The sequence below is a fragment of the Sarcophilus harrisii genome, chromosome 6 (genome assembly GCF_902635505.1).
Source record: "Sarcophilus harrisii chromosome 6, mSarHar1.11, whole genome shotgun sequence".
Classification (NCBI taxonomy): Eukaryota; Metazoa; Chordata; class Mammalia; order Dasyuromorphia; family Dasyuridae; genus Sarcophilus; species Sarcophilus harrisii.
Genome location: NC_045431.1, coordinates 186133488 through 186159220, shown reverse-complemented (window position 1 = coordinate 186159220; position 25733 = coordinate 186133488). Strand labels below are relative to the sequence as shown.

Genomic DNA, 25733 nt, shown 5'->3' with positions numbered 1-25733 from the left:
GTTGTCACTCCTCTACAAGGAGGCATCAGAGTAGAACTGTAGTGAAAGTTGTCTTCTATCTATTCTAAGTTATAGGAAAAGATATGTGACAATGATTTCTGTATGGAAACCCAATTTGTAAAATGATGGAGTTTGCAAAGGTATTTACTTAGGCTTGTAGAATATACTTCATACTACTTCTTTTTGGAGGAACTTTTTTTTCTTGATGCTATAGAGCAGAAAATACATATCTTCTCTCATCATATACTTATTATCTTATTGGTTACTTTTTTTGGTTGCATTTTAAGGATATTCACTGATGTAGTTGATCATATAATTTGTTTGCCATCTACAAAGAGTTCTTTCTTGATGTCCAAATTTGCTCATTTTGTGGACAGAAAGACCTTAATTTCAACATTGTAGAATGAACTCATTGCCATGCTACTTGTATACAAGATATTTTGTTAAGGAAAGTAAAAAAAAATAACTTTTAATGAAAATTCTACCCTATAAATAACTCCAGATATTAATGAAAGAAAAATATATCTTTTTATCTTTGCTTTGTATGGTTAATATATCTAAATCAAAATTAATGCCTAGAAAATGCTTGCAATTTTATGTAGTATCTCATTTAAAAACTGATTCCATTTCAAGTGACATTGATTTAAATGAAGAATTTGTTTATTACTAATACCAAACTAAAAGTTTTCTTTTGTCCTATAGATTTTCTTATACAATTCTTGCATATTCTTTTCTAAATATTTCTTACAAATAATACTTTCATATTTTCATCTTTTGGTTCCCTTCTCTCTTGTTCTCTCTCCCTTATTATTTTATTTTTATCATGAAAAGAAACCTTTGCCTAAGGTGTCCTTTAAAATAGCATTTAACCAAATGGTCCACTTTACTATAGCCTGACAGTTCTAAAACAAAAGTTCTGTGACTTCTTTTGATCTTCTTCTTCTCCTTCATCAAGTGACTTGCCCAGGGTCACACAGCTCTTAATTTTCTGAGGCCAGATTTGAAATCTGGCCCTTCTGACTCTGGAGCTAGTGATCTATCCATTATACTACATAGCTGCCCCTTAACTGTCTTCTTAATGAATATCAGTCAACAAAAATTTGTTAAACATTTACTATAAATAAACCAGCCATTGGAAAGAGCTTAGGAATAATCAGAAAAAAAAAAAAAGATAAAAACGGTTTCTGCCCTCAGGAAACCTATATTCTAATGGCAAAACAAACATGAAAGTAACTAGGTATGTAGAGGATTTTTTAGCATACATGGAAAGTAATCTGAAAGACATATTTGTTTATTCTGCCAAATAATTTCTATATATGTTAAAATACATAATGACTCGTGAATGTGGGCTTCTGAGAATTTAGATGCTCAGAACGTAAACAATTGTCATTTGTTCTCTTTCCCTACTTTTATTGATTATAACCTGTGCATGACAAAAGAAAATAGTCTTCTAAAAGTGTAGTCTTCCTCAAAACACTTTCAAAAGGAAAATTTTATAATTCATTTTTGGGGGCATAAGAGGTGCAAAAAAATTATAGAATGTCAAAATTGAAAGAACTCAGAAATCTCTTGTCTGGTACATTTCTGAACTGAAATCTTCTCTGTAATATCCCTAGCAAATTGTGGTCTTGAAGACTTCTGGTGATGGACAGTTTACCAAAATTAGGCCATTATGCTTTTGAACAGTTGTTGGGAAGAAAAATTAATTCTGGAATCTGCCTCTGCAACTGAGCAAGTCACTTAATCTCTCTGTGCCTCAGATTCCTCATTTGTAAATGGAATTGGATTCAATGACCGCTAGTCTCTGATACTATGATTTATGAACTTTAACTTGTTGTTCCAGAAAGTAGAATTCATTTTTTTACATATCAGTCCTTCAGATGCCAGGATATGGCTAATAACTTTCTCTTATCTTTCCTTTAGCAGGCAATATATCCCATTATTTCACCTGGACTTTTGGTGAAATAGCTTCAAATCTCCTCATCCTTTAAATTATCTTTAGCATTTGCTTTAATTTATCATTGCCTTTTTTAAAATATGTTGGCCAAATAACATCCAGAGAGAGAACTATGGAGACTGAATGTAAATCAAAGCATAGTATTTTCACCTTTTTGTTTGTTTCTGTTTTTCTTATTTTTTTTTTCCTTTTGGTATTTTTTCTTGCACAGCATGACAAATATGGAAATATGTTTAAAAGAATTGCACATATTTAATCTATATCAGATTGCTTTCTGTCATGGGGAAAGGAAAGGGAAGGGAAGGAAAGAGAAAATTTTAAAACAAAATGCTTTACAAAAATGAATGTTGAAAACCAACTTTATGTGATCTGGAAAAATAAAATACTGTTGAAAAAATAAAATAAAACGTGTTGGCCATAACCATATATAATATTCTGAATATAGTTTCGCTAAGATAAAGTACAATAAAATCATAAACTTCCCTGTTATCCTGCTTCTCTCACAAAGCCTGAGATATAACATTCATTCCACTACTTGTACAAGTTGATTTTCTTAATTTCTTTGGGACTTTACATTTATGCCAATTAAATGTCTTGTGATTAAATTCAGTTCAACATTGTAGCATGTTGAGATCTTTTTGGAGTCTTCATTTCTATTCCAGAACCTTTTAGCAGTCATTCTCAGCTTTTGGTCATATGTAGATTTGATAAGCATGCTATCTATGATTCCTTATTATTAAAATTATTGGACAAAAAATGACCAAGGACAGTACTTTTGCTTAGGAACCTTCTTGGTAGCGGGCCTGTTTTATACCTGTTCATGTGCGCATGTGTGTGCAGGTACACATACATATCCATGTAAACAGGACATGCTTAATAAAAACTCTGAGTTTTGTTGAGTTGAGATTTAACTTTCAATTCAATTCAGTGAGCATTGATTAAATACCAACTATGTTCTAGATACTGGGGACATAAAGACAAAAATGAAAACATTTCTGTCCTTAAGTAGCTAACACATTTTCACAGATAAAAATACAGGATAATTTGACAAAGAAAAATGCACTAACTATAGTAAGAAGTAAGGGAGATAACATTATCTGAGTTAAAGCTAAATATTCTAAGATCCAGGATAAGGAAGGACTGTATTCCAGGAATAGAAGACAAGCCTATATATAAAATGGGAAATGAAATGGGTAGCAGGTCAATTTGTCTAAAATGTAGAAGGAAAGACTGTGAAATAAGTTTTGAAAGTATACTGGAACTTAGATTATAAAAATCTAAATTCCAGTTTATGACATTGTATTTTATTTTAAAGAAAATAGGAAGATTTTTGAACCAAAGAAATGACATGATCTGGCCTCTTCATTAATAAGATTATTTTTGCAGCTGGAAGAAAACTGAATTGAAGGGAATAAATAGAAGCTGAAAACAGGGGCCAATTAGGAGGCTGTTAGAATAATCTAAGAATCTAAGAATAATCTGAGATGCTAAAATCCTGAATTTAAGGTGACAAAGATGTACAAGGAGGAAAAAAAAAAGATCATCTCCTTACTTAGCATTAGCATCAATTTCTTATTAACCATTTTTTGCTATTTTTAACTAGCAAATCACTATTTGCCAGAGAAAATAGAAGCAAAGTAAAAGTCGATTAGCTCTGCTTTCTCTCCATTATGATATTTATTGTGTTTATTGCCCCAAGTATTAGATTTGTTATTTGATCCTTTTTCCTCCTTTAGTTAAGTAAACCCTTTTTGCTGCTCTTAGATTTCCTTGCCAACCTCAACTTTGAGCTTTAGAGGTTCTGACATCCTTACAGAACCATGCCATACCTTTGTATTCATCTTCTACTAGCTACTTTCCCTTCCATTTTCTCTTAACTCCTCCCCCCTTACTCTGTCACTGTGTGTGTGTATGTGTGTGTGCATATGTGTGTGTGTATGTATGTATGTGTATTTGCATTTTAAATTCTAAACTGGTTGCTAAATTCCTTGTCTATCCATAGTAGCTCTATTTTCCTCAGTTGAAGTTGTTTCTCTTTGTATCTCAGAATTTCATTCTTAAAAGTCAATAGTGACAACAAGAAGCATTTATTAAGTGCTTACTATGTCCTAGACATTGTGCTAAACACTGGAAATACAAAGATAGACAAAAATATTCTCTGCCCTTAGGGAGCTCATAGTCTAATTGACAACATGCAAACAACTATATGCAAACTATATATAAGATAAATTGGGGACTCATAAGCCTCCTGAGTGACATCCCTTATAGAATTTTAGGCCATAAGATCTTGTGCATTCTTTTACTTTTTAATTTTTTGTATATACACACACACACGTTGCCTCCCATAATAGAATGTAAACCATTTCAGGGTAGGATCCCTTTCACTTTTGTTATTAATTTGCCCAGTAGATATTACAATGCTTGGTACATAGTATGGGCTTAATAAATATTAATTGATGTATTGATTGTTCCCAGCATTTGCATTCTAACTACCATTTTTTCCGTGTTGATAAGAATCAAATTTGTCTATGTTCATTTCTCCAACTTTTTAAGGATGAAATCATTAAGCAAATAAAAAAGCTATTAGCTGCTCTGCTTTGGACAAAAAGGAATCCCATCAGATAAAATAATTGATGTATTCCATCACTGCTATATTATGATCTTTTTCCAGAATTCTTCATCTATTTCTTTGTTCTGTCTAAATGGCTACTAGATACTCCAGTGACAAAATTGCTTTTGTATCAGCCCCTCTTAATTTTTATCATGCTTCCCCATATATTTCCTCACATGAGTGTCTCCTTAATCTATAGTGTTAATTGCTCCTCCTATGCCCCTTTTCAACCTGTTTCTTATAAATAAGAAAAATCCTTCTAGGACCATATGCCAGATATAAGCCTTATCCCATCAAGTGTAAGTGACATCTTTGAAGTCAAATTTGAATTGGATGTCTAATTCACAGAATTATAAATTGAGAGTAGTGGAGGACCTTAGTCAACAAGCATTTATTAAGTTCTTGCCAGGTGTTGTCCTGAGTGTTAAGTGTACAGAGACAGACAAAAAAGAAAAAAACACTTTATGCTCTCAAATACAGTTTAAAAAGACAGCATGAAAACTATGTACAAACAAAATGCAAACACAATAAAGTAGATATTATAATAATAAAGAGAAGGTATTGGTCTTAAGGAGATGAGGAAAGGCTTTTTGTAGACGGGGTAGGATTTTAGCTGGAACTTGAAGGAAGCTGAGGAGAACAAGATATGGAGATAAGGAAGAAAGATAATCTATAAAATATGTTATAATTCTGACAAAGGTTATATAAAATATAAGGTTTTTTATATTATTATTGAACCCAAATACAGACAGTTCTTTACATATATTTGCATTACACAAATTTGAGTTTACATAAAGATTTTGAATGAAATGTACATTTCAGAAAACACCCATGTTAACTTTACTATACAGTACTGTTCTCTCTTTCTCTCTACTCCTTCCTCTTAGCTTGATGATCTGTAACTTCTCCCTGCCCTTCACAAAAAACAAAAACAAAAAATTCTTTCAAGTGAAAGCAGACTCACAGAGACTGCTATCTGTCTCCACCAGCAAATCACAAGCAAATGGCTTGAGACCTCTGGCAATGAGAAAGGATATTTCTGCTCCACTCTGCCCACTTGCCTGTATGTCCACTGCAATATGTCTATCTTTGTCTATGCTTTGGTATGTATGTCTCTCCTCAGTCCCACGTGTCACTTGTTCTCCTGATTGTGTCCCTGTCTAGACCCCACATGTTCTTCCTCTCTCTTCTAGCCAAGCCCCTGTGTGACTGGTCCCAGCTCCCATATGTTCCTCCTTCTGCTCCACTTTCTCTCTCGCCAGCCCCAACATATCCTAGAAATGTGTACTGGCCTCCTTCCTCCTCGGCTCAGGGTCCCCTTCTAGATTCCCTCTCCTTCCCCACAGCCATGGACAAATCTGCTTTATGTGAAAATTGCCTTATATAGAGGTTTGCAGAACAGTTCTTTTATGTAAATCAAGAACTGTCTGTATGTGTATACATTGCTATGCCCTAGTAATGAATCCTATCCAACCAAGTCTCAGTGATACAGATAGACTTTACCTCATAGACTTATACAGTTAGAAAGGACATTAAAGACCAGCTAGTTCAACCTATATCTAAGTAAAAATGACTGTACAACATACTTGACAAGTAGTCAGCCAGTCTGATGGAAGACCTCATGTGAAAAGGAGGTCTATTGTTTCCCAAGGCATGTTCTTCTCTTCTTCTTTAAGTATAGGTGATAATATTTATATTGTTTTAGGTACTGGGGAACCAGCTCCTGGGTCCAGGAGAAAGACCAACAACCTTATAAAATTCCATTCCATGATCACTGATTCTATCAGGTCATCTCCAAAGTGTAGTATAGAATGAAAGTGTATATATGTGTGTGTGTGTTTGTATAGTAAGAGAGAGAGAGAGAAAGAGAGAGAAGAAGAAGAAGAAGAAGAAGAAGAAGAAGAAGAAGAAGAAGAAGAAGAAGAAGAAGAAAGGCGAGAGGAGAGAGAAAAGGGAAAGGGAGAGAAAGTGAGGATAGTTAAGTATGTAGTATAACATGGAAAGACCTGTCTTGAAATCCCCAGCTCTGCTACTTATATCTTTCAATTTAGAATTTTAAGTTGATCCAGTTTGGGATCAATGATGCTTTGATCTGTAGATATCCACAACTAATGTACTTAACTCTTCCCCCAGTTATTTCCTAAGAACTTTCTCCACTGTTGTTTTTTTCCATTACTTACTTGATGTCTTTCATGACATTTAGCTTTACATTTTGTATTCTTTCTGCAAATTCAATTTTAAATCCTCTTAATCATATCAGCCAAACGGTCTCTGGCCAAATGGGTTTTTTCCAGCAAAAGCTGGATAGCCACTTATTGGTTATGTTGTATAGATGAATAACATGGCTTCTGTGGTCCTTTGAGAGTCTGGGAGTCTGTGGATCCTAAGGAAATAAATAGATTGGCCAAGAACTAATTTCTCTGGCATCTTAAATTATGTTCCAAAAAACTAAATCCTTTTCTTAGCAGTTGTTTACTTATCTTCTCAAAACTCAGCCTTCAAATGGAATTTGAATTTAGAATCTAAATTTGAAGTGATCTAGGCCAACCTTATCTGAACAAGAATCCCCTGTATAGCATTTGCTACAAGCAATTATCCAGCATTTGCTTTTAAAACTTAGAGTAGGGAAAACTCAGCATTTTCTCAAGGTAACCAACTGATTAATCTTTTAGTTATCTATGATTGTCCCTTTTATCCATTATGCTTACTTTTTCCTTTCAGATCAATAAGAATAATCCTTCTTCTCCATAATAGTTTTTTGTATACTTGAAAATATTTATCATTTTAAACTGTTGCCTGCCACTCCTCCCTTTTCCTTTGATCAAATCTTTCAGTTTTCAGACTGTCTCCAATGCCAATCTTTGTATGGTATGATCATAAGATCTTCAGCCTTTCTAATTACCACCTTCTGGATGATCTCCAACTAATTGATAATTTCTTTAAAATAGGGTGCCTGGCACTGAGCACAATAATTCAGATGAGCTTCACCCATAGCAGAGTACAGTAACACTATCCTTCTCATAAGACATGTTCCTCTTCTACTTCTGTTCTTTAATCTTTTCAGAAAAATTCATTTGGTCCAATTTGATCCAAACTGGGAGAGCCCATGGACAATGAGGAATATAAATGTCCTTTCCTGGATCTCATCTTTCTTGAAATTTTGAGTTTACTAGCCCCTCCAATTCAGTTTTTCTGAGATGGCTGGCTGACAACAGAAACAGCTTCCATATGGGATATTAGGAATTAATTATAATAATAGCTGGCATCTATATAGGCCTTTAAGGTTTATAAAGTATTTAGCTCACATCAAACATAGGCATATGGTATAAGTATAAACCCCATTTTATCAGTGAGAAACTAAAGCTTAGAAACAGTTAAAGTACTTGTCCAGGATCACATGACTAGAAACTTTCAGAACCTTTATTACACTTAGGTCCTTTGATTGTAAGGCCTGTGTTTTTTCTCCTATACCATGATAAAATTGGCACCATTATTTCTCAAAATGCATTAAGATCCAGTCTATATTATTGACTTTAACACATAATTGCTCACATATGATTAGTCTCTTAGAAGCAAGTGTTAGCCCATACTAGAATCCAAAGTCATTTGATTTCTGTATTTCAGTTCCACTTTGGATTTTTAGCACTATGCCCAAAAACAAATATTTAATTTGTTTAGCAAATTAACCACATGAAGTTTGGAACTCTGGCCTCAAACACACGGACTGAAGAGAAATGTCATGGTCCATCAAAGCAGTGTGGAGTTTCCTGATAACTCAGTGTTCCTGGAGCTGTGGCTTTCCCAAAAGGTGTTGATGACATCAACCAGTCATTCACACTAATTATAAGAATTATAGATGTCTCATTTTCTCTTTACCTTGCCACTGTGTTCTCTCTGAGATTGATAATAGAAAGATTATTTTAGCATTTGGAGGGAATTGTCCTTTGATCTTTAAAATTTCCAAGGTGTGAGTTCTCTAAGTTTCAGCAGATATCTGGCATTTATATTTTCCCTTTCCCTGCATTTTTGGAAGGAATTAAGGGTCAGCAGAGAGACTAAAGCTGTCTAAATACATAGGGAAAATCAGAATTTATCTGTGCTCTTTTGAGTATAAACCTCTCGGAGCATATTTTAGTCTAATAAGAATTCATGATACTTTTCATATTCTGAAGAAGGTAATATCTTTTTTTACCTTTATAACTATTAGAAAATATGATTTTGTTTCTATTAAAACCAATCCAACTGATTTGGTGTTTTGCATTCTTCATAGTATCTTGCTTCTGGTACCTGAGAGTTTTTAAGATTAAATTTATTTGTGCCAGTGGAACAATCTGTCTAAAGTTTCCAACACTGAGAATGCTGCTGGCCTTAAAGATAAACAAATGCAGCACTTCTAGGATTAATTTTGATTAATCTAAGCATTTCATTGTTTTTCCCTCTATTGCCTGACTCATTGTCAAGGTTAAGTAGCTTCTAAATACATTTTTGCTTTATAGCAGACTTTTTGTTGTTGTATTTTATCAGGGAGAACTGGTGACTGCTTCAAAGGCTATTATTGAAAAGGAGTACCAACCACGAGTCATAGTGAGCACAGCAGGACCGAACCCCTTCAACAAGCTCACTGATCGAGAGCTGGAAGAGTATCGCAGAGAAGTGGAACGGAAACAGAAGGGCCCAGAAGGTTCGAGCACTTATTGTAAAATTCAGCTAGCTGACTAAGGCCTTATGCTGGGTGACTGCTCACACATGAGTTGGTAGGACACAAAGCACACTAAGATGTGGTCCCTGTCCTCATCGTGTGTAGTCTACAAGAGCAACAAGACATGGACACAATAACTGCAAGTCAGAACATGATAATATCTGCTGCTTTCTGTACTTTTTTTTTATATCTAGCCAAAGATAACAGTAAAAGCTATTGATATTTTAATAAAAAATGTTTATTTGGAAATTTCTAGGAGAAATCTGGAATTTGATTTTTGTTTTTGTTATTATTGTCCTTTTCTTTTTTTAAGTTCTTGGTAGTAAAAGTTTTGCTGATAATTTGTAGTAATCTTGTTTAAAAAAAAAGTTCAATGCTGCCATCATAATTAAGCAATGCCATCAGACACCATGGTCTATTCTGAAGCAGAGGCAAAGGAGAAGATAAAGGGGGAGAAAAGAGTGAGAAAATGAGAGAAGAAAAGAGATAAATGAAGTTAGGAGAGGGGTAAGAGAGGGTAGGCTGGTGCTTTGAAATTCTGCAGCTCTAAGGTAAGGAAGGCTCTCTGGAGCACTCTGAAACAGCCATTGAATCTTTCTGAAGCTATTCCACCTGGCAGAGAATTATTGTGTCACCCAAGCTTCAGTTCTTTACAGCTTTGTCAGATGATTGGAATAGTCTATCATAAATCACAAGCCAAGTCATAATTGGGGAGAACATCAGTTAGAACATTTTAGACAGTTCTTAGTGCTTTCATGTATGACTGTAATTCTAGGTGAAGAACAGTGGGAATAGCAGTAAGGAGGCCTAGACTTCTGTTCAGCTCTGCCACAGACCATGCTCTAGACCTTGGACAAGCTATTCCCTAGCCTTCACCCTCAAACTCAGTTTCCCATCCATATCTGATACTGTTTCTGTTTTGCAGTATGTTTCTGAGTCATAGCATCAATGGGCTTAACATTCTCTCTGATCTTATTTATGCTGTTGATTTACTTAGCAGCTGTTTTGAAAAATAAATTTACTCAGGATCCTAGTGGAATTTATAACAAATTTCAAGTCTTTTGGATATGAATTTGTCTACATTTTTAGCTTCTGCTACTCTCTTGAATAGTTGTTGATGGTGTTTGTAGGGTCTTGGAATTTTGGATTTCACATAGGATTCTAATATTACCTATGAAAATAGTGGCACATTAAGACTAATAAATGACTAAGAGTTAAAATTGTGAGGAACAAATTATTTCAAATAACTAAAAGAAATCTCTGGATTGAAAAAGCAAATTAGGAGAATGTCAAGAAACTAGGAAACCAACAGAAACACAACTCATTCATATCCATGAAGAAGGTGCAAGAATATCTCAATCTTTTTCTAACATGAGTTCACTGCTGCATGGGTTTCTTGTTCAGCTGTGCAGCAGATAATCCCCTGTCTTCACCTGAAAGAGTCTGAGGAACTGCGGTCCTCCCACAAGGAATTTCACATTGCAGTCATCAAAGCATTAAACTCCAATCCCGATCTTTTTACTGAAAGTCCAGGTACTGAGTCTGGATGACCACTCCCTTAATCTCCCTGCCTGGAACCTCCACGTATTTCTGCTGTCTATAGATGTCTTCAGACTGGCTTGATTTATTACCTATGGGGTTAATGATCAAATTCTTTGATTGGTGGAGATTTTGGGTTGGAGGGTATTATCTGGGAATGGCTTTCTACTCCTGAGGAAATCTTTTATATGGTTTTAATTTTATTTTTTGGTTCCTATTTTAGACTAACCTTCACTACTTTGTTATATAATTGTCATTGTTTTTTTAAAAAATCCTAAATCTTATTGGAATCTGTGCCCATCACTGCATGCCATGTTAGTCTAATATGCCCTTTTGCTCAGTAAAATTCCATTATTTTCATGTTAGTTCAAAGCAAGCAAAATTACTATCAAATGTAAACTTGTACCCCATTTTCTCATAATATAATATTTTCTAAGGAGGAATGGATAATGGTATATCTTTCCTCCATCCTAATAGAGTTTTCTTGGTATTATATTTAGTTCTTTAAGAAAACTCTCGCCTCTTCTAGATAGCAAATTAGTGTCATTAGAAAATAATTCATAGACTACTGAGGAACCTACCACATACAGGTAGATGGAAGTTGAGTTGTGATAAAGTTGCAATTCAGTAGCTAAATAATCCCTAGAAGAAGACGGCATGAACTTAATTGGAATCCATTGATTACATAGACTTTGATTTGGAAGGGTCATACAGTCTTACAACTTACTTGTTTAACCTATCCTTGAATCCTTTCTACAGTATCTCTTTTAAATACCTGGTGCTGCTAAGCTATTCAAATGAAGACCAAAAATCTAAAACTTTTATCAAATGCTTTTCAGTTCTTTTTTTTTTTTTCCCAAACAAAGAAATTTGAATTTTTAGACACGGTTGGTCTTTCATTAGCCCTTTTCCCCTTCTGCCCCTTTTAACTTTGGCCAGGAGTGTTGTTTTCCTTTTTAGGCAGGCAGCAAGAGGACCAGGGAAGAAAAGGCAGTGAATGAAGTGATATAAGATTATTTATAGACAGACGCTTATATGGGTAATCCATCATAAAAGCAAAAACCAAAATTTGGTAAATAGGAAGAGAGACATAGGTTCAAATCCAAGTTCTACCACTTATTAACTATAGGGAAATCACTTACCTTTTTAAAGCCTCAGTTTTTAAACTTCTAAAATGGGCATGATGAAACTTGAACTACATATTTGATGAGATTGTTTTGAGGAAAGTACTTTATGAATCTTAAATTAGCACTACAGAAATGGGCTTTAATGACTACTAATAATAACCTACCAAGTGAATTATACACATAGTAGTCTTGAAACTTTACGTCTCTTTCTGAAGTAGAGAAAATTAATCTCAATGAGCCCATGTTTCTGAAAGGATAATGAATTTGTCCATTTGGAAGAACCTAAGGTAGGACACTTCAGCTTGCTTTTTATCTTTTATATTATTAATGAATTTGGATTACGTCTTTAAGGGAGAGAGGAGCTGAAATTTGAAACAATATCTCTTTTTGGAATGAGAAAAGAGATTGAAGGAAACTAATAATTCTTCAATGCTGGATATCTGGATAAATAATCCTTATGAAATCTAGATCATAGAGTAGTACAACTAAAGGTTATGGTTGCTCCTCTTGTATATACGCCCTTTGCTTGCTTAGAATTGCATGGCAATGGATAGGAATTCAATTTTAGAAAAAAAATTCATGCTAAAGTGATACTGAAATATTTCTTCTAAAGTTTTAATGATATTCTCATCTAATTCCCATTCCTGTATAGAAAATGTGGAAGTCACACAACAACAGAAAGAAGAAAGCCCTCTGGAACATGCTGATGCCCACACTCCACCCAGTACACCAGTTAAACTTGAGGAAGGTAAGTTATTTGGGATTGGAAGGATGGGTGGGAGGACCATGTCTGCTGGAGCTGCACCAATGTGGTATGATGCATGAAAGAATGTGGATTGTATTTGTGGCATCAAGAGGAATGAATTTTGTTTTGGCTGAAGAAAAATGTTACCAATGTGGCAACAGTTCCATTAACAATAATCAAGAAGTGTGCATTATCACTAAGACTGTTACCACAACTGCAAGACTGCAGGTACTTCTCATTGTTCTCTGGGTGGTTTCAACTGAAGCCAGTTCCTTTAGTAAAATGTTATGTTGAACTAGGAGACCAAGCTTCCCTGAATCACCCTTACCCTAACTTTTAAATATAGCGAGTCCTGCCCACTAATTGCACATTTCTTCAATTTTATTGTGTTTAGATTACACCTGTGGGGACAAAATGCTATCCATCTAATTTTGGAACTGGGTTTTTAATTTGACCTCTAGTAGCTCTAGTAGCATCACTCAAAATAGGCTAGTCCTTCATTACATTTTTTTTGATGGCTATAAAAGCTACAGCTCTTCTGTTTTAGCCTTGTCTGTTAAGTGGGTGTAATCTAATTTGTCTGTGTCCTTTTTTTCTCCTCGTATATTGGGATATATCACCTGTCTGTTTTATAAGTCTCGAGGTCACTTCTTCATCCCATTCTTTGCCCTCTAAGAATGGCATCTACCATTCTTTTACTTTAACACAATGGCTGTGATTGAATGCCTAGATTTTTCTACTTGTGCTTTTCTCTTCTTGTGGCTGCGTTACAAACAGGAGATGGATATGCTAAAGAGTACCTGTTACCATAGTAAGTATCATCCCATAATCTGATCTGTTTCTGCTTCTTAACTGGAATTCTATGTGCTTTGCTTCATTCTCTTGCGTCCTTGTTTTTTTATGGAGTATTGTTTCCTGTTTTCCTTTTTTTTTCTTTGGAAGAAAGCAAAAGGGTTAACTTTTTTTTGCTCTTGGAGAAAGACACTAATTTTCTTTATAAGGTTGCCTTTTTGGAATTCTAGATCTCTTGTCACTTATGATTGCGTGACACCTGATTTGTACAGTACAGTTGAATGCAGACCCTTGAAAGGAATACTTGAGACATTTTCCCACATGTCAGACAAATCAGAGCATGCTTGATAGATTGTGGACTCAAATTTGAGAAGATCGGAGAATTTTCATTGTTCTCATGTTCTTAAATGCTCAACTCATAAGGGATTATTTTGTTAAATTTTATCTAAAGGGAAAGTCAGGAATCCTTAACATACCATTTGTTTTACTGACAATATTTTTCTATCTCAATCTAGTATTGAAAGTTGATTGCTTAAAAAAAAAAAAAAAAAGAATAAAGAAAGTTGCTCTAAATTCTTAACTTAAACTGAAATTAATAGTCCTTTTGGAATAACAGATTATATATGATTTTGTTTTTGAACTTTGACATTTGGTAAAATTATAATTCTTCCAAATAGAAACAGACACACATCTATTCAAAGAGTAATGTTGCTGCAAGCTCATATCATTTTTTTCCAAATAAATCCCTTTTCTTAAAGATTAGTAAGGATAAGGTGTACATACTGCAACCCCTTTCACTATTGCAACAAGCAGAAAGCATTTAATAATATGTATAATATTTAAGAGGACAATTGCAATTTTGCATTATATAATCCAAGTATTTCTAACATGCATTTTAAAGGGTTTGTTGGACTAGAAACTCCTAAGGCAGCTTTTAACCAATACTGTCCTTTTCCTGCATTTTGAAGTCTATTGCACATTAACCCTTACTTAAGGCTTAACTCCCAATCACTCATCACTTACCCATTCTAACTTTTGGCTTGATTTTTTGAATGCTAAATGGTTGGTGTTCACTAACATGCCAGTTGTTCATAACTTTATAATCTTTTACAAAAATTCCTCAGAACTGAATTTCTGTAGACTTTATCATACAGAGTGAGAAGTGGCGAGTTTTTGGCATGAGACACTAAGGGAATCAAACACACAGGCTCTTATTTAAACAAATTACCTTTTTTGAAACCTACTTTTTATTCATGTTATGTGGCACTATTCAAAAATGTAAGAGAAATCGATTCTCTCTTTTCCCCGTTTTAAAAAATTCACTTCCACTTCCTTCTCCACCTAGCTGATTCTTGTTCTGAGATGCCTAAGCCTTTCCTTGCCTTTAATCTTGATGTCAAAGGACTGCTAAACTTAAGCTGCTGGCTGGTCATCCAGAGGGAGACCACACATAATGGGCTCAGAGTGGTCCTCAGTTTTGGGAGTAATAATAATCGTAACTGCAATGGGATATTTTTTTAAAAACCAGATCTGTGATTTCATTGGTAGAGGGAACTTTTAATAAGGATACTATCTAAGCTGTTGAAGACAGTGTTGTTGCCTGGAGTCACGCAGCCAGTATGTGTCTGAAGCAGGAAGACTAGGCTCTTACAGGCCCGATCTATGTGGCCTTTCCATTGTAAGAGACCTTTATGGGCGTTTGATACTGCCTGTCTTTATTCCCTAGTCATTGCTTAAAACTTCCTCTCCTTTTTCCTACACTCACATTGACTTAGAGGTTTTTATTTGATTGAGTCTCATTTTGTCAGCACACTATCTAGTGGCAAGCAATTAAAAATGACCTTTTATTGAAACTTTTTTACATCTGTTGCATTCAGCCATAAAGTAGTATAGAATTAAAAAAAAAAAAAAAACTTATTCTAATTTAATATCATATCAGTTCAGAATGTTATCTTCATAGTAAAAGCAGTTCTCATCTTAGAAGTGACACTTGAAAAAATACAAATGGAGTCACTCTGCGTAACTCAATAGTTTGTCTTACTCCTACATCCATTAGACACACAGCAGGACCAGACTTACAGAGATGACAGTGACGCTGCAACCTTCAAGCAAACCCTTCCAGACCTCTCCCCTGATGAGCCTTCAGAAGCACTTAGCTTCTCACCACCTGAGAAAGAGGAGGAGGAAAGTAGGCAGGCTGAAGTTCCCACCCAAAGCCAGACTGAATTACCTGCTACAGAAAATCCAGAAACCACATGCCCCCCTGCTGAAGAGACCACCACACCAACTGCCGAGGAGGGAATGGCCCCAGACCCAGGGAGTGATGAATCCCCTGGGAAGTCCCCCTCCAAAAAGAAAAAGAAGTTCCGTACTCCTTCCTTTCTGAAGAAGAGCAAAAAGAAAAGTGACTCCTAACGGCCCCGCGCGCTGCAGAAACACTGTCATGTTTTAAAAAAACCCCAATCCTTCATTAACCACTAGGACGTATGTGATTGTACTGAATGTTTTGTTTTATGTCATAATGGAATGCAGAAGTGAAACCAGCTAGCCACCCTAAGCAACGCTTCCAGGGTATAGATTTTAACAGCAAATTAACCAACTTGCAGAAAGGTGCTAACCCCGAGTTCTCAACAGCTAACTTCAAATCTGTTCCCAACTGGTACGCAACTTTTAAAGTCTTTACATAGAAGACTTGGAGCAACTGTGCTAAAAGGAAAAGTCTCCCCAAGAATTTTTACCAGTGTAGATCACATCACAAACTCTGCTAACCCTCAGAAGTTGTATTCTCTAACACTGTGTTCCTAAATTATAGCAGATTTGTTTAAAAATCTTTGATGTTGTGTTTTCAGAAAGAATATACTCCTGAACAGAATGAGACTTTGTGCTTCTGCAAGCTAGCTGTGGTTATAGATCGTGCTCTACGCAAGGCTTTGGCAACCTCCCTCCCATCTTGCACCCCCACCTACAGAAGTTATAAATAAAGTAAGCTTGCATCTTTCACTGCTAGGCTTCTGCTTAGCCTTGTGTTGTCTCACATGACCGACCTACTGTTGTTTGTTGCTGCACTGCATATTCAGAGAACTTTGACTTGGTTAATGAAAAACAAGAATTAATCCCACAAAACTTAGTTTAAGCAGCCATCTAAGGGGATGAGCAAAGAGGTTAGTCTTTGAATTAGATGTTTTGGAAACTGCAGCTACCATCAAGTGTTCATATTAGAATTAGGCAACTCACCCCTCTATCAAACTGTCTGTCACCAAGCATTAATTATCTATTATGTGCCAAGCACTGTTACTAAGTGCTGTAGATACAGAAGCAAAATTGAAACAGTTCCTGGTCTAGAATAACTTGCATTCTGCTGGAGAATACATCCTTAGAGATTATACTTAAGAGTTGGTTTGACAGACTAAACAGAAGGCATTTGATGAATGGCAGGTATAAACCTGTATCCATCCTATGTGTCTTACTAATGTGATTTATATTTTCTCCTTTAACCCCAAATATGAATTTAGTAATACCCAGCATCTTATCCATTAAGGTGTCTAAAATATTGTGGTAGTATTGGGGGGAGGAGGAGAGTATTTGCTAGAATTTTCTGTGAATTTGCTGTTCAAATCTCCTTTCTAATTCTGAACATTCCTTTTTTAACAGACCAACTTTTTCAGTTTTATTCTGTCAGAAATACTCTTTTCTTACAAAAGACTGTAGAGAACGGTTTGATTTAGTTTTTAGTTTTGGGGGTATTTTCAGATTTGTTCCTGTGTCTTTACATAGCAAATTACAACTTTGAAAATTTTAGAGTTATGAAAACAATTAATTATAATGATCAGTTTGACATCCTGCACTCAGAACTCACTTTTGAATGTTCTGCTTAAGAGCTCAAAAAATAGTTTTTCCATATGTACTGACATATATATAAGATGGTCCACACAACTCCTTACCCTTATAGAATGACATTATGATATTGTTTGATAATTAGAACTCACATGTTTTGCCCCAAGCCTGCTTCACAGTTAGGAAAATGGACATTATCAAATGCTTTACCTTTGATGCAGCATAAAAATCACAGTCATGCAATATGGCAATATATTGATGTAAAGCAATATTTGGCCACAGATACAGTTATGGCCAGTTTAGGGGAGGGACAAAAAAGCTGATGTTAGCATTGTGGAATTTCAGGGGAAAGGAGGGTTAGCCGTGAAAGGGACACCAGATAAAATATTGGATAGCTGTTGTTTGAAATGGATAGATATAGGGTGGGGCTAGAAGTCACAGCAAATCACTGCATAAGAGAGACACCTAAACAATAACGTTTAGAACAGACTGCATGGCACTAATGGCTTTGAGCTTGTATCCTAACCTTGTATGTCCTATGTACGCTAGAAAGCTGACTTAACCTTCTTTTGCTGAATTGTGTTTTATTGCCAATCGTAAACAGTTCACCATTTCTCTGTGTTTTAATTAATGATAGATCCTTATATTGCTCCCTTCCCACATATGCAATGACTTAATTTCCAATTTTGTAGTTTAATTCTTTATATTACAGTATGAGATGTAGTTGCATATGTGGCTATAAACTACAGAAGATAGGTCCTGTATTTTTCTTTCTTCACTGTAACATTGTTTTACTCATGAATAAATCTTCTTTAAACAATCTCTGTGTCTCAGATCTGGGGAAGAGCTGGGGTATTACTCTATCAATTTCATTCCATCAAAAATAATATATTATTTTGAAATTTTACATGCTTAGTTTCAGCTTATCAGTGGATTTGTGGTTTCATTTTTCTTAGTCTCCACTAATGCAGATTGCAGTCCTCCTGTGTGATTCTTGTCCACGTCGTTCCACAAATCTTTACAGAGCATCTATATCAATAGGCCGAACAAATCTCATCCTTTTGAAGCACTAACTGCAGTTGTTGGTAGTTGTAGACTAGAGAGAGTCATTGTGCTTAGTGTGACATTTTCACTCTAGCTATTCACCATTCTTGAAAAGAAGTTTTCATTGATGCTACTTAGAAGGCAGTCTTTTACAATCACATCAATCATTTTTCTTCTAACAATCTGAGACCAGCATGGTATGTCTTACTTTCATCCCAAAAGAAAAGGTTTGTAGAAATTTTTCTTAATGCAGTAAAACAACTATTATTATTATTATTGAAAGAGTTTTCATTTCTTTGCTGTGAGCCTTCCATTAATGCAGATCACAGTTTTTCAATTTAGTAAATGTTCTTTAAGACCTGCTCACCCTGTGACTTCGGTAAAGTTGATGCACAACTCATCACTAGCCCTGTACCTACAAGCTATTGTACTTCACTGAAAACTTTCAAGAGCCCAGGGTTTATCTCATCACCACCACCATAGTAAAAACATCAGAGTAGGGTTTTAATTGAGGAGTATAATAGCATGACTTCTCTATTTTGTATAAATAGCTTGTATTTCATTTCATTTAACCCACACAACAATTTTATTTTCATTTCACAAATGAGAAAACTGAGTTAAATTATGAGACTTGTCAGAAATCACACAAATTGTATCATTCAGATAATGGCAAAGCTAGAGTTCAAACACAGTTTTCTGTCATAAAAATTGGTAGCCCATAATAACAATTTATTGTAAATAGTTTCACCAAAATGTCACCCATAATCATTAATCACAGCCTTCTCCTTATACTAACCCTGTGAGGAGAGAAGACAGACAAGAATTATCCCCATTTGCTTATGAGGAAGCATAAGATCCAGGATTTGTGCCAGATCCCATCCCCAATGAGTCAGCCTCAGGCTTCTGAGTCCATTGTCTGCCTGCCCCTTATATGTCTTTAGAGTGTTTGTTCCATTTGCTCATTCTCTAACACATAGAAAGTGTCAAGCAGGGATTCTTCACCTCATGTCATAAATTCCTTTTGTAGTCTGGCAGAGACCCTGCCAGACTCTCTGAATAATAGGTTTAAAAAAAATTAAGAAAATACTCAGTTTTAGCAAATGGTGAAAATAATGATGTCATTTTGTTTTCATCCAAGTCCAAAAGGAAAACTTGAGTTCAGATCTGGCCTGAGACACTGGGTGACCATGGATATAGCACTCTGCCTCTGTCCCAATTTCCATATCTGCAAAGTGGGCTCATAAAAGCCCTGGCTCCTGGGATTACTATGTGGATCAAATGAAATAATAGTTGTAAAGCACTTAGCAGTGTCTGATACATAGTAAACATTATAAAAGCTACCAGCTATAAGACCTAGAATCCCTGGTATAGGACCAGGAGACCCACATTTGAATCCTTACTCTGATATATACAGTTCTTGGCCTCAGTTTCTTCAACCTTAAAATGTGAATGATGCTACCTACCTATTTCACACACAAGGATGTAAAAAAGTGCTTTAAGCACTTGTCAAACACTGTAGAACCTAAGCACTATGGAAAGGTGAGCTGCTTTCTTGCTCGTGGTAGTGTCTTGCCTCATGTAAATGTTAGTCCTTTTGGAAAAACAGTTGTTTGTAGATTTGAAACATATTTGTTCCATAGAAGTTGAATCAAGCTCTAGCGATGATTGGATGGATACCCTTCCCTACTCCTTCCTTCAATCAGGGTTCTAGCCAACTTGGTCTCTTCGCTGTATCTCCCACATATGAGGCTTAGTTTCCCACTCTGTGCCTTGGTACACACAGCCTTTTCCCTATGCTAGGAAATGCTAGGGTATCTATTGCTCCTTTATGTCACCTCTTAGAAGAACTGGGGTTTCTTTCAAGGCACAGCTTCCTACATGAATTCTTCCCTAATCTCCCAAGTGCTAGTGCCTCTTCCAAAATTGCCTTCTTATTTAGTATATATGTTGTGTATACTTAAATATTCTCCTCTTAAGAGTTATGTGAGCCCCTTAAGACAAGGATCTGTTTCATTTCTGTGTTTCTATCCACAGCATCTGGCAAATAGTGGCACTCAATAACTGTTTAATTGCTCATTGTCTTAAGAGGCTGTGTTGGTGATGCTTTCAAAATTCTAAATGGTGCTGACAGCTAACTCGAACTATAAATGTCTACAAAAGGTATGCTAACTCACCTTGGCTTGCGATCAGCAACTAAACTAGATATTTCTGTATTCTTGTTAAAGGTGCTCAGAGATTCTCAGGCCTATGTCCTGATGTAAAAGCCTTCTTGCCACAAGTGTTCATAGGGCTTTAGGATCTTAACCTACTAGAATTTAATCTGATGATACTATTTTTATTCAGTATAGATGGAAAACAGCCAATTATCCTCCAAATCACTAGGAACTACTCTCCCATCTTCTCCTGTGCCCGACTTCTGTACCCTAGGGAAAGCAATCACATAGTCACAGGCTTTAAACCTGAAAGGGCTTTTTAAAAATCATCTAGCTCTCTTGTGGGTGACAAAGGAATGAGATTGAGTGATTTGCCTGAAGCCACACAGGTAAATTCCTATCTCAAACTGATATTCTTCCCACACCACAGATCTTACATGAACATTTTCCTCATTTTTCCCCCTCAGTGAGATTTAACACGACCTCATCCATTTGTACTTCTACACTAATCCAGTGTATGATGAAATAACATAGGATCAAAAATCTAGAGCTAGAAGAGACCTGAGTCCATCTAATCCAATTCCCTCAATTTTATAGATGAGGGATTAGAGCTAGGGAAGCTAGCTACTTGCCCAAAATTATATAGGTCAGGAAGTAAGTACATGAGGCAGCATTTGAACCCAGATTCTCTGACTCCAGAATCACACTGATGAGCAAATATTGGGTGATTCAGCATTAGCATTGGAATTATAGAATCTCAGAACTAGCGACTTTGCAACTAACTCAGTTCCTTCCTAAGAGAGAAGAGGAAACCAAGTCCCAGAGAGAGGAAATAACTAGGCCAAGTCTTCCCCCTTACCTTAAGCATCTTGGAAGACAATGGGATCTCATCAGAAGGTCAATGAACTTGAAGACACCAGGAAGGAATCTTAAATCTGGGATACTGAGGGTAAAAAACTTATTTTTTCTAATTTTATAAAACTATATATGCAACCCTACTGCTTATATTGAGGATAATGGGAGCCAAGAGCTGATAAGAACAGGGTGTGGCACTTTGTACATCCCCACAATCTAGAACAGTTTCTACATGGTTCATAAAGGAATGAGATAAAAGTAAAAATGCAAAAGGAATTTCAAGTTCTACTAGTATCCATTCCCATCTTAGTTACCTTTAGTTGAAATAAACATTTCGTATTTAAAAGAAATCAATTTGCAAAATAACTTTAATCTGATATACATAATTTGTCAAAATTACACTGTGACTCTCAGTACCTTGATCTAAATGTTGTTTACATACCATGACAATTTTATAGCCACTAGTTTTCTCAATATTAGTAGCCAATGCTGCTGCTATTGGCCAGTTTAACTTTTTTATAGAAAAAGGCAAAATCAACTCATCCCTATTTTTGGTGATTACCATAAGAAACCAAGTCTATGTGGCTTCCAACCACTTATACCATGAAGGCAACAAAGAGAGCTCTGATTGCTAGCCTATTCTGGAGGTAAACCACCTCTAAGACTCTTCCCACTGGGCTGCAGTCAACTAGTGGTGATATCACCATCATCTTAAATGAACCAGCCCAGAAAAGAATAAAGGCACCATAACTTTGAGACTCACAAGAAGCCTTGAGAATACAAAATTCTCAGGCTCAAAAACTGAGAGGCAAAATGCATAGTATCATAAATGACTTAATGGTTTTATCAACCCCCGACTGTTACTTTATCCCAAATATTACAGACCACAGTCAGTTTTTGTCACTGATGTTCAGTTTCATCAAAATCAAGTCTCTACCATCCATAGGTCCCAATACTGAAGAAGACAACCCTTCCTTAATGATGACAACTGAAACAGCTGGGATCAGTCTATTTCATGGCAGATTTCTCTTTGAGTGCTTCTGTCAGGTGTAGCCATATGTTGGCTGTGATGCCTGAGGTGCTGACAAATGGCCTCACGTCACTGGCACCTCGGGAGAAAAGCAGTCACTCAGCTTTGGTTTGCTGCTTCAGACTGCCAAGGAGGAGGATAGGGAGAAGAAACATGGCTGAGCATATAGTGAAGCACATTTGGACCCCAGCCAGCCAGTACACTGCAAAGAGAAAACATCATCATTTTACCATCGAGGATATTGAACTGAAGGACTTTTCCTAATCTCATATCACTTGGTTTCATTAATGTGTGTTGCATTCACTTACCTCAGTGAAACTTCCACTGATAAAGACTGACTTAACCAAAATCTACTTTTAAATGAAAGTTCACTAAAGACTATGCTGACAAGATAGATTATAATAAATATGCTCATAGTAGAGGGGGGGAAAGGTGAGAAAAGCATTCCAGTTATGATGGTTGCTGAAAGCGAAGGAAAATAATGTAAGGAATATATGGGACTTGTTCAAAGAAGAGCCTGGAGACCCTGAAACAAAAAGTCAATGACCAGTCCCCTGACCCAAAAAGCTTGGAACAGTGCCCCTTTACCTCAAGAGCAGAGTTCAACTTTTTAAAGTCATGAAAAAAGCTGAAAAATGAGCAAAAACAACGACAATAAAAATTCTGACTATGGAGAGCTACTATGGTGACAAGCACCAACTATGGTGATCAAGACACATGCTCAGAAGAGGAAAATGATGTCAAAATGCCTATGTGCAAAGCCTAAAATGAAAATGTGAATTGGTCTCAGGCCCCAAAAGTCGTCCTGAAAGAGTTAAAAAAGGATTTTTAAAATAATTTAAGAGAGATAGAAGAAAAATTGGAAAAAAAGAATGAGTTATGCAAGAGAACCATGAAAAAAGTCAACAGCTTAGAAAAGGAAGCACGAAAAGGGAAAAAAACTCTTAAAAAGTAGAATTGTGGAAAGAAGTACAAAAATCCATTGAAGAAAACACTCCTTAAAAAGCAGAATTGAATTCAATAGACTTAGAAGTTATCAAATTTTTTAAAGTGCAGAGAATATATGGTTAAATTTTGAAACAGTTGATAAAAACAAGAATTGGTTTCCTTGTCTTCTTACTAAATAAATCATTGGCTTACTTGGAAACACTAGTTTCAGCTATGTTAATGAAATTAGCAACCAGAAAGTAAGAAGTGAGAGAAGAGGAAATAGTAGCAATGTAGATGTTTTCCCTAGGGGACTCGTCACCCCATTACTCAGTAGATTTCACCAGCTCCCTGTTACCTCCAAAATCTGTTTGGCATTTAAAGCCCTTCTTCATAATCTTGACAATTCATACTTTTCTAGTCTTCTCACATTTTATTTTAATAGTACTTTATGTATGATTAGCTACACTAACCTACTTAACTCTTCTCTCATGAAAGACTCTATCTCACATCTCTAGCACAAATCCTGTCTTTTGCAGACATCTTCCCAATCCCTCTCGTGCTTTCTCCTCCAAGATGACCGACCTTCTAGCTATTCTGTATATACACTCCATATACCTGGTTATTTTCATTTTTCTCTCCTCAACTGAAATGTAAGTTCTTTGAGGACAAGACAGCTTTTGTCTCTCTATGTAGCTCCAGAACACAACGCAGTGCCTGAAACACATGATACACTTAATAAATACTTGGTGACTAACTTACTGAGAGGAAGCAGAGATATAGGTTAACAGCATGAAAAGAGATGTAGTGTCAAGTATAAGGAGATACCTGGGCATATTTGTGGGCATTATGGAAGGAGCCAGTCTAGAGAGAGATTGAAGATTAGCGGTACAATCAAAAGGACAAGGACACAGAGAAGAGAACGGATTAGGATCAAAGACAAGGGTTGACCTTAACAAGAAAGGACACTTCTGTGCTAGACACTAGAACAAAGGGAGAGGACTGGGATAGGGAATAAAAGTTTTTGAGATTCAAGATGGGAGAGGCAGCAACTCATAACTGGTTTCTTGGTGAAGTAGGTGGCAAGGTCCTCTGCTAAGGGATGGGGAAGAGAGGACATAGTATATAGATGGCTAGAAAAGAGGACGGGAAGAATCGTTGCTATGGGGAATATAACAGAATAAAAGGATTGCTGCACAGTAATGCATGCCCATTTGTTACAAAGTAATAACCATTATGCACCTTGCATGATTGTAAGAATTCCTCCAACCAAATCCACGTAGGAGCAGAGGAAGACGGATAGTTTGAAAGTGGCCCAGAACTGAGGTTTGCTTAAAATATGAGGAGGAAAAGGACCAGGAATCCGGGACAGGACAGCCTACAAGTGAACTGGTCAACTACAAGGATCAAAAATGTGAAGACCATGGTGATGGATCCTGGTAGAACAGGAAGGGATGGAGAGACTCGAAGTCACAATGAAGATAAAAATAAGCTCAGTATAAGAAGAGGTTCAAGGGAGTGTGAGCAAACAGGCGAGTGTGATCAAAGGAATTTTACTGATATTTCAATCCAAAGAATTAAAGCTACTTGCCCAAATTTACAAAGAGAATTAGTGGCAAAGCCAAGCATTTTCCTGCCTCCCAGGGTAAGGAAAGATAATCTAATATCATGTGTTGACTGAAGGGTCCTTGAGAAACCACAGCTGATGGAGTCAGCATATTTTAGAAATGAAATTTCATTTCATTTATTCATTTAAAAATGAAAAGTGTGTTTTTTGGGTCTCTGCATAGATTTGCCTGTTCACTATCCACTTCTTCACCATTGAGATGCGTAATTAGAATCATTAAGTCCTAAAGATTGGAACATCTAATAAACACCAGAGGGAAGAGGAGCAACCCCAGATCTTCACCTCATACCTAGCATTCCAATGTCTGGTAGCAAAAACAAAAAACAAAAAAACCCATCTCCAATGCAATGCGACAGGAGCTGACAAAAACCTTTTCTGAAAGGCACCACCCTCATTCCTCTCCTACTCATTCCCTCCCACCATGGAGGATGCAAGTCTCACACTGCCTTACAAGTATGTGGACAAGAAACACAAGGACACAAAGTGATGAAACCCCATTTTCTAATGAGATCTGCACATCATGTTTCACCTTTTATGTTGTTCTCCAGAACCTTCTGTGCACACCTCCTCCCTTGCCAGAAGCCCTTTATTTCCACATTTTAAGCTGTGGTACAGAAATCCTAGATTGTTCTCAACACCCAGTGGCCAAGCTTCCAGTGATAACCTTGTTCACTTAAGCTTCTTCTCAGACTCCCAGCCCATCCTTTATCAGATATATACTCCAAGCTTTACCAGCCTAGTTAAGAACCTGTCTAAGCATGTGTTTCACTAATAGAGACTTCAGAAATTTTGC

The 25733-nt window shown here is 36.2% G+C and overlaps 2 protein-coding genes across 15 annotated transcripts in view; one reads left to right on the top strand and one right to left on the bottom strand.

Moving 5' to 3' along the window:
* ADD1 (adducin 1) overlaps window positions 1-18126 on the top strand; it is a 104996-nt gene extending 86870 nt beyond the window's left edge. For 4 of the 12 annotated variants that reach the window (XM_031941704.1, XM_031941706.1, XM_031941705.1 and 1 more), the window contains 3 exons: window positions 9093-9249; window positions 12586-12681; window positions 15527-18126. In XM_031941704.1, the coding sequence (XP_031797564.1) occupies window positions 9093-9249; window positions 12586-12681; window positions 15527-15885 (612 nt within the window). In that variant the 3' untranslated portion in view covers window positions 15886-18126. Of the gene's footprint in view, window positions 1-9092; window positions 9250-10671; window positions 11063-12585; window positions 12682-13455; window positions 13491-15526 lie in introns of those variants that run through there. The other 8 variants (XM_031941708.1, XM_031941714.1, XM_031941713.1 and 5 more) reach the window with 5 other exon arrangements.
* A 3580-nt stretch (window positions 18127-21706) lies between these two features.
* Window positions 21707-25733, bottom strand: part of MFSD10 (major facilitator superfamily domain containing 10) — a 29148-nt gene continuing 25121 nt past the window's right edge. For all 3 annotated transcript variants that reach the window (XM_012552361.3, XM_012552360.3, XM_031941717.1), the window contains one exon: window positions 21707-22588. In XM_012552361.3, the coding sequence (XP_012407815.1) occupies window positions 22482-22588 (107 nt within the window). In that variant the 3' untranslated portion in view covers window positions 21707-22481. The remainder of the gene's footprint in view (window positions 22589-25733) is intronic.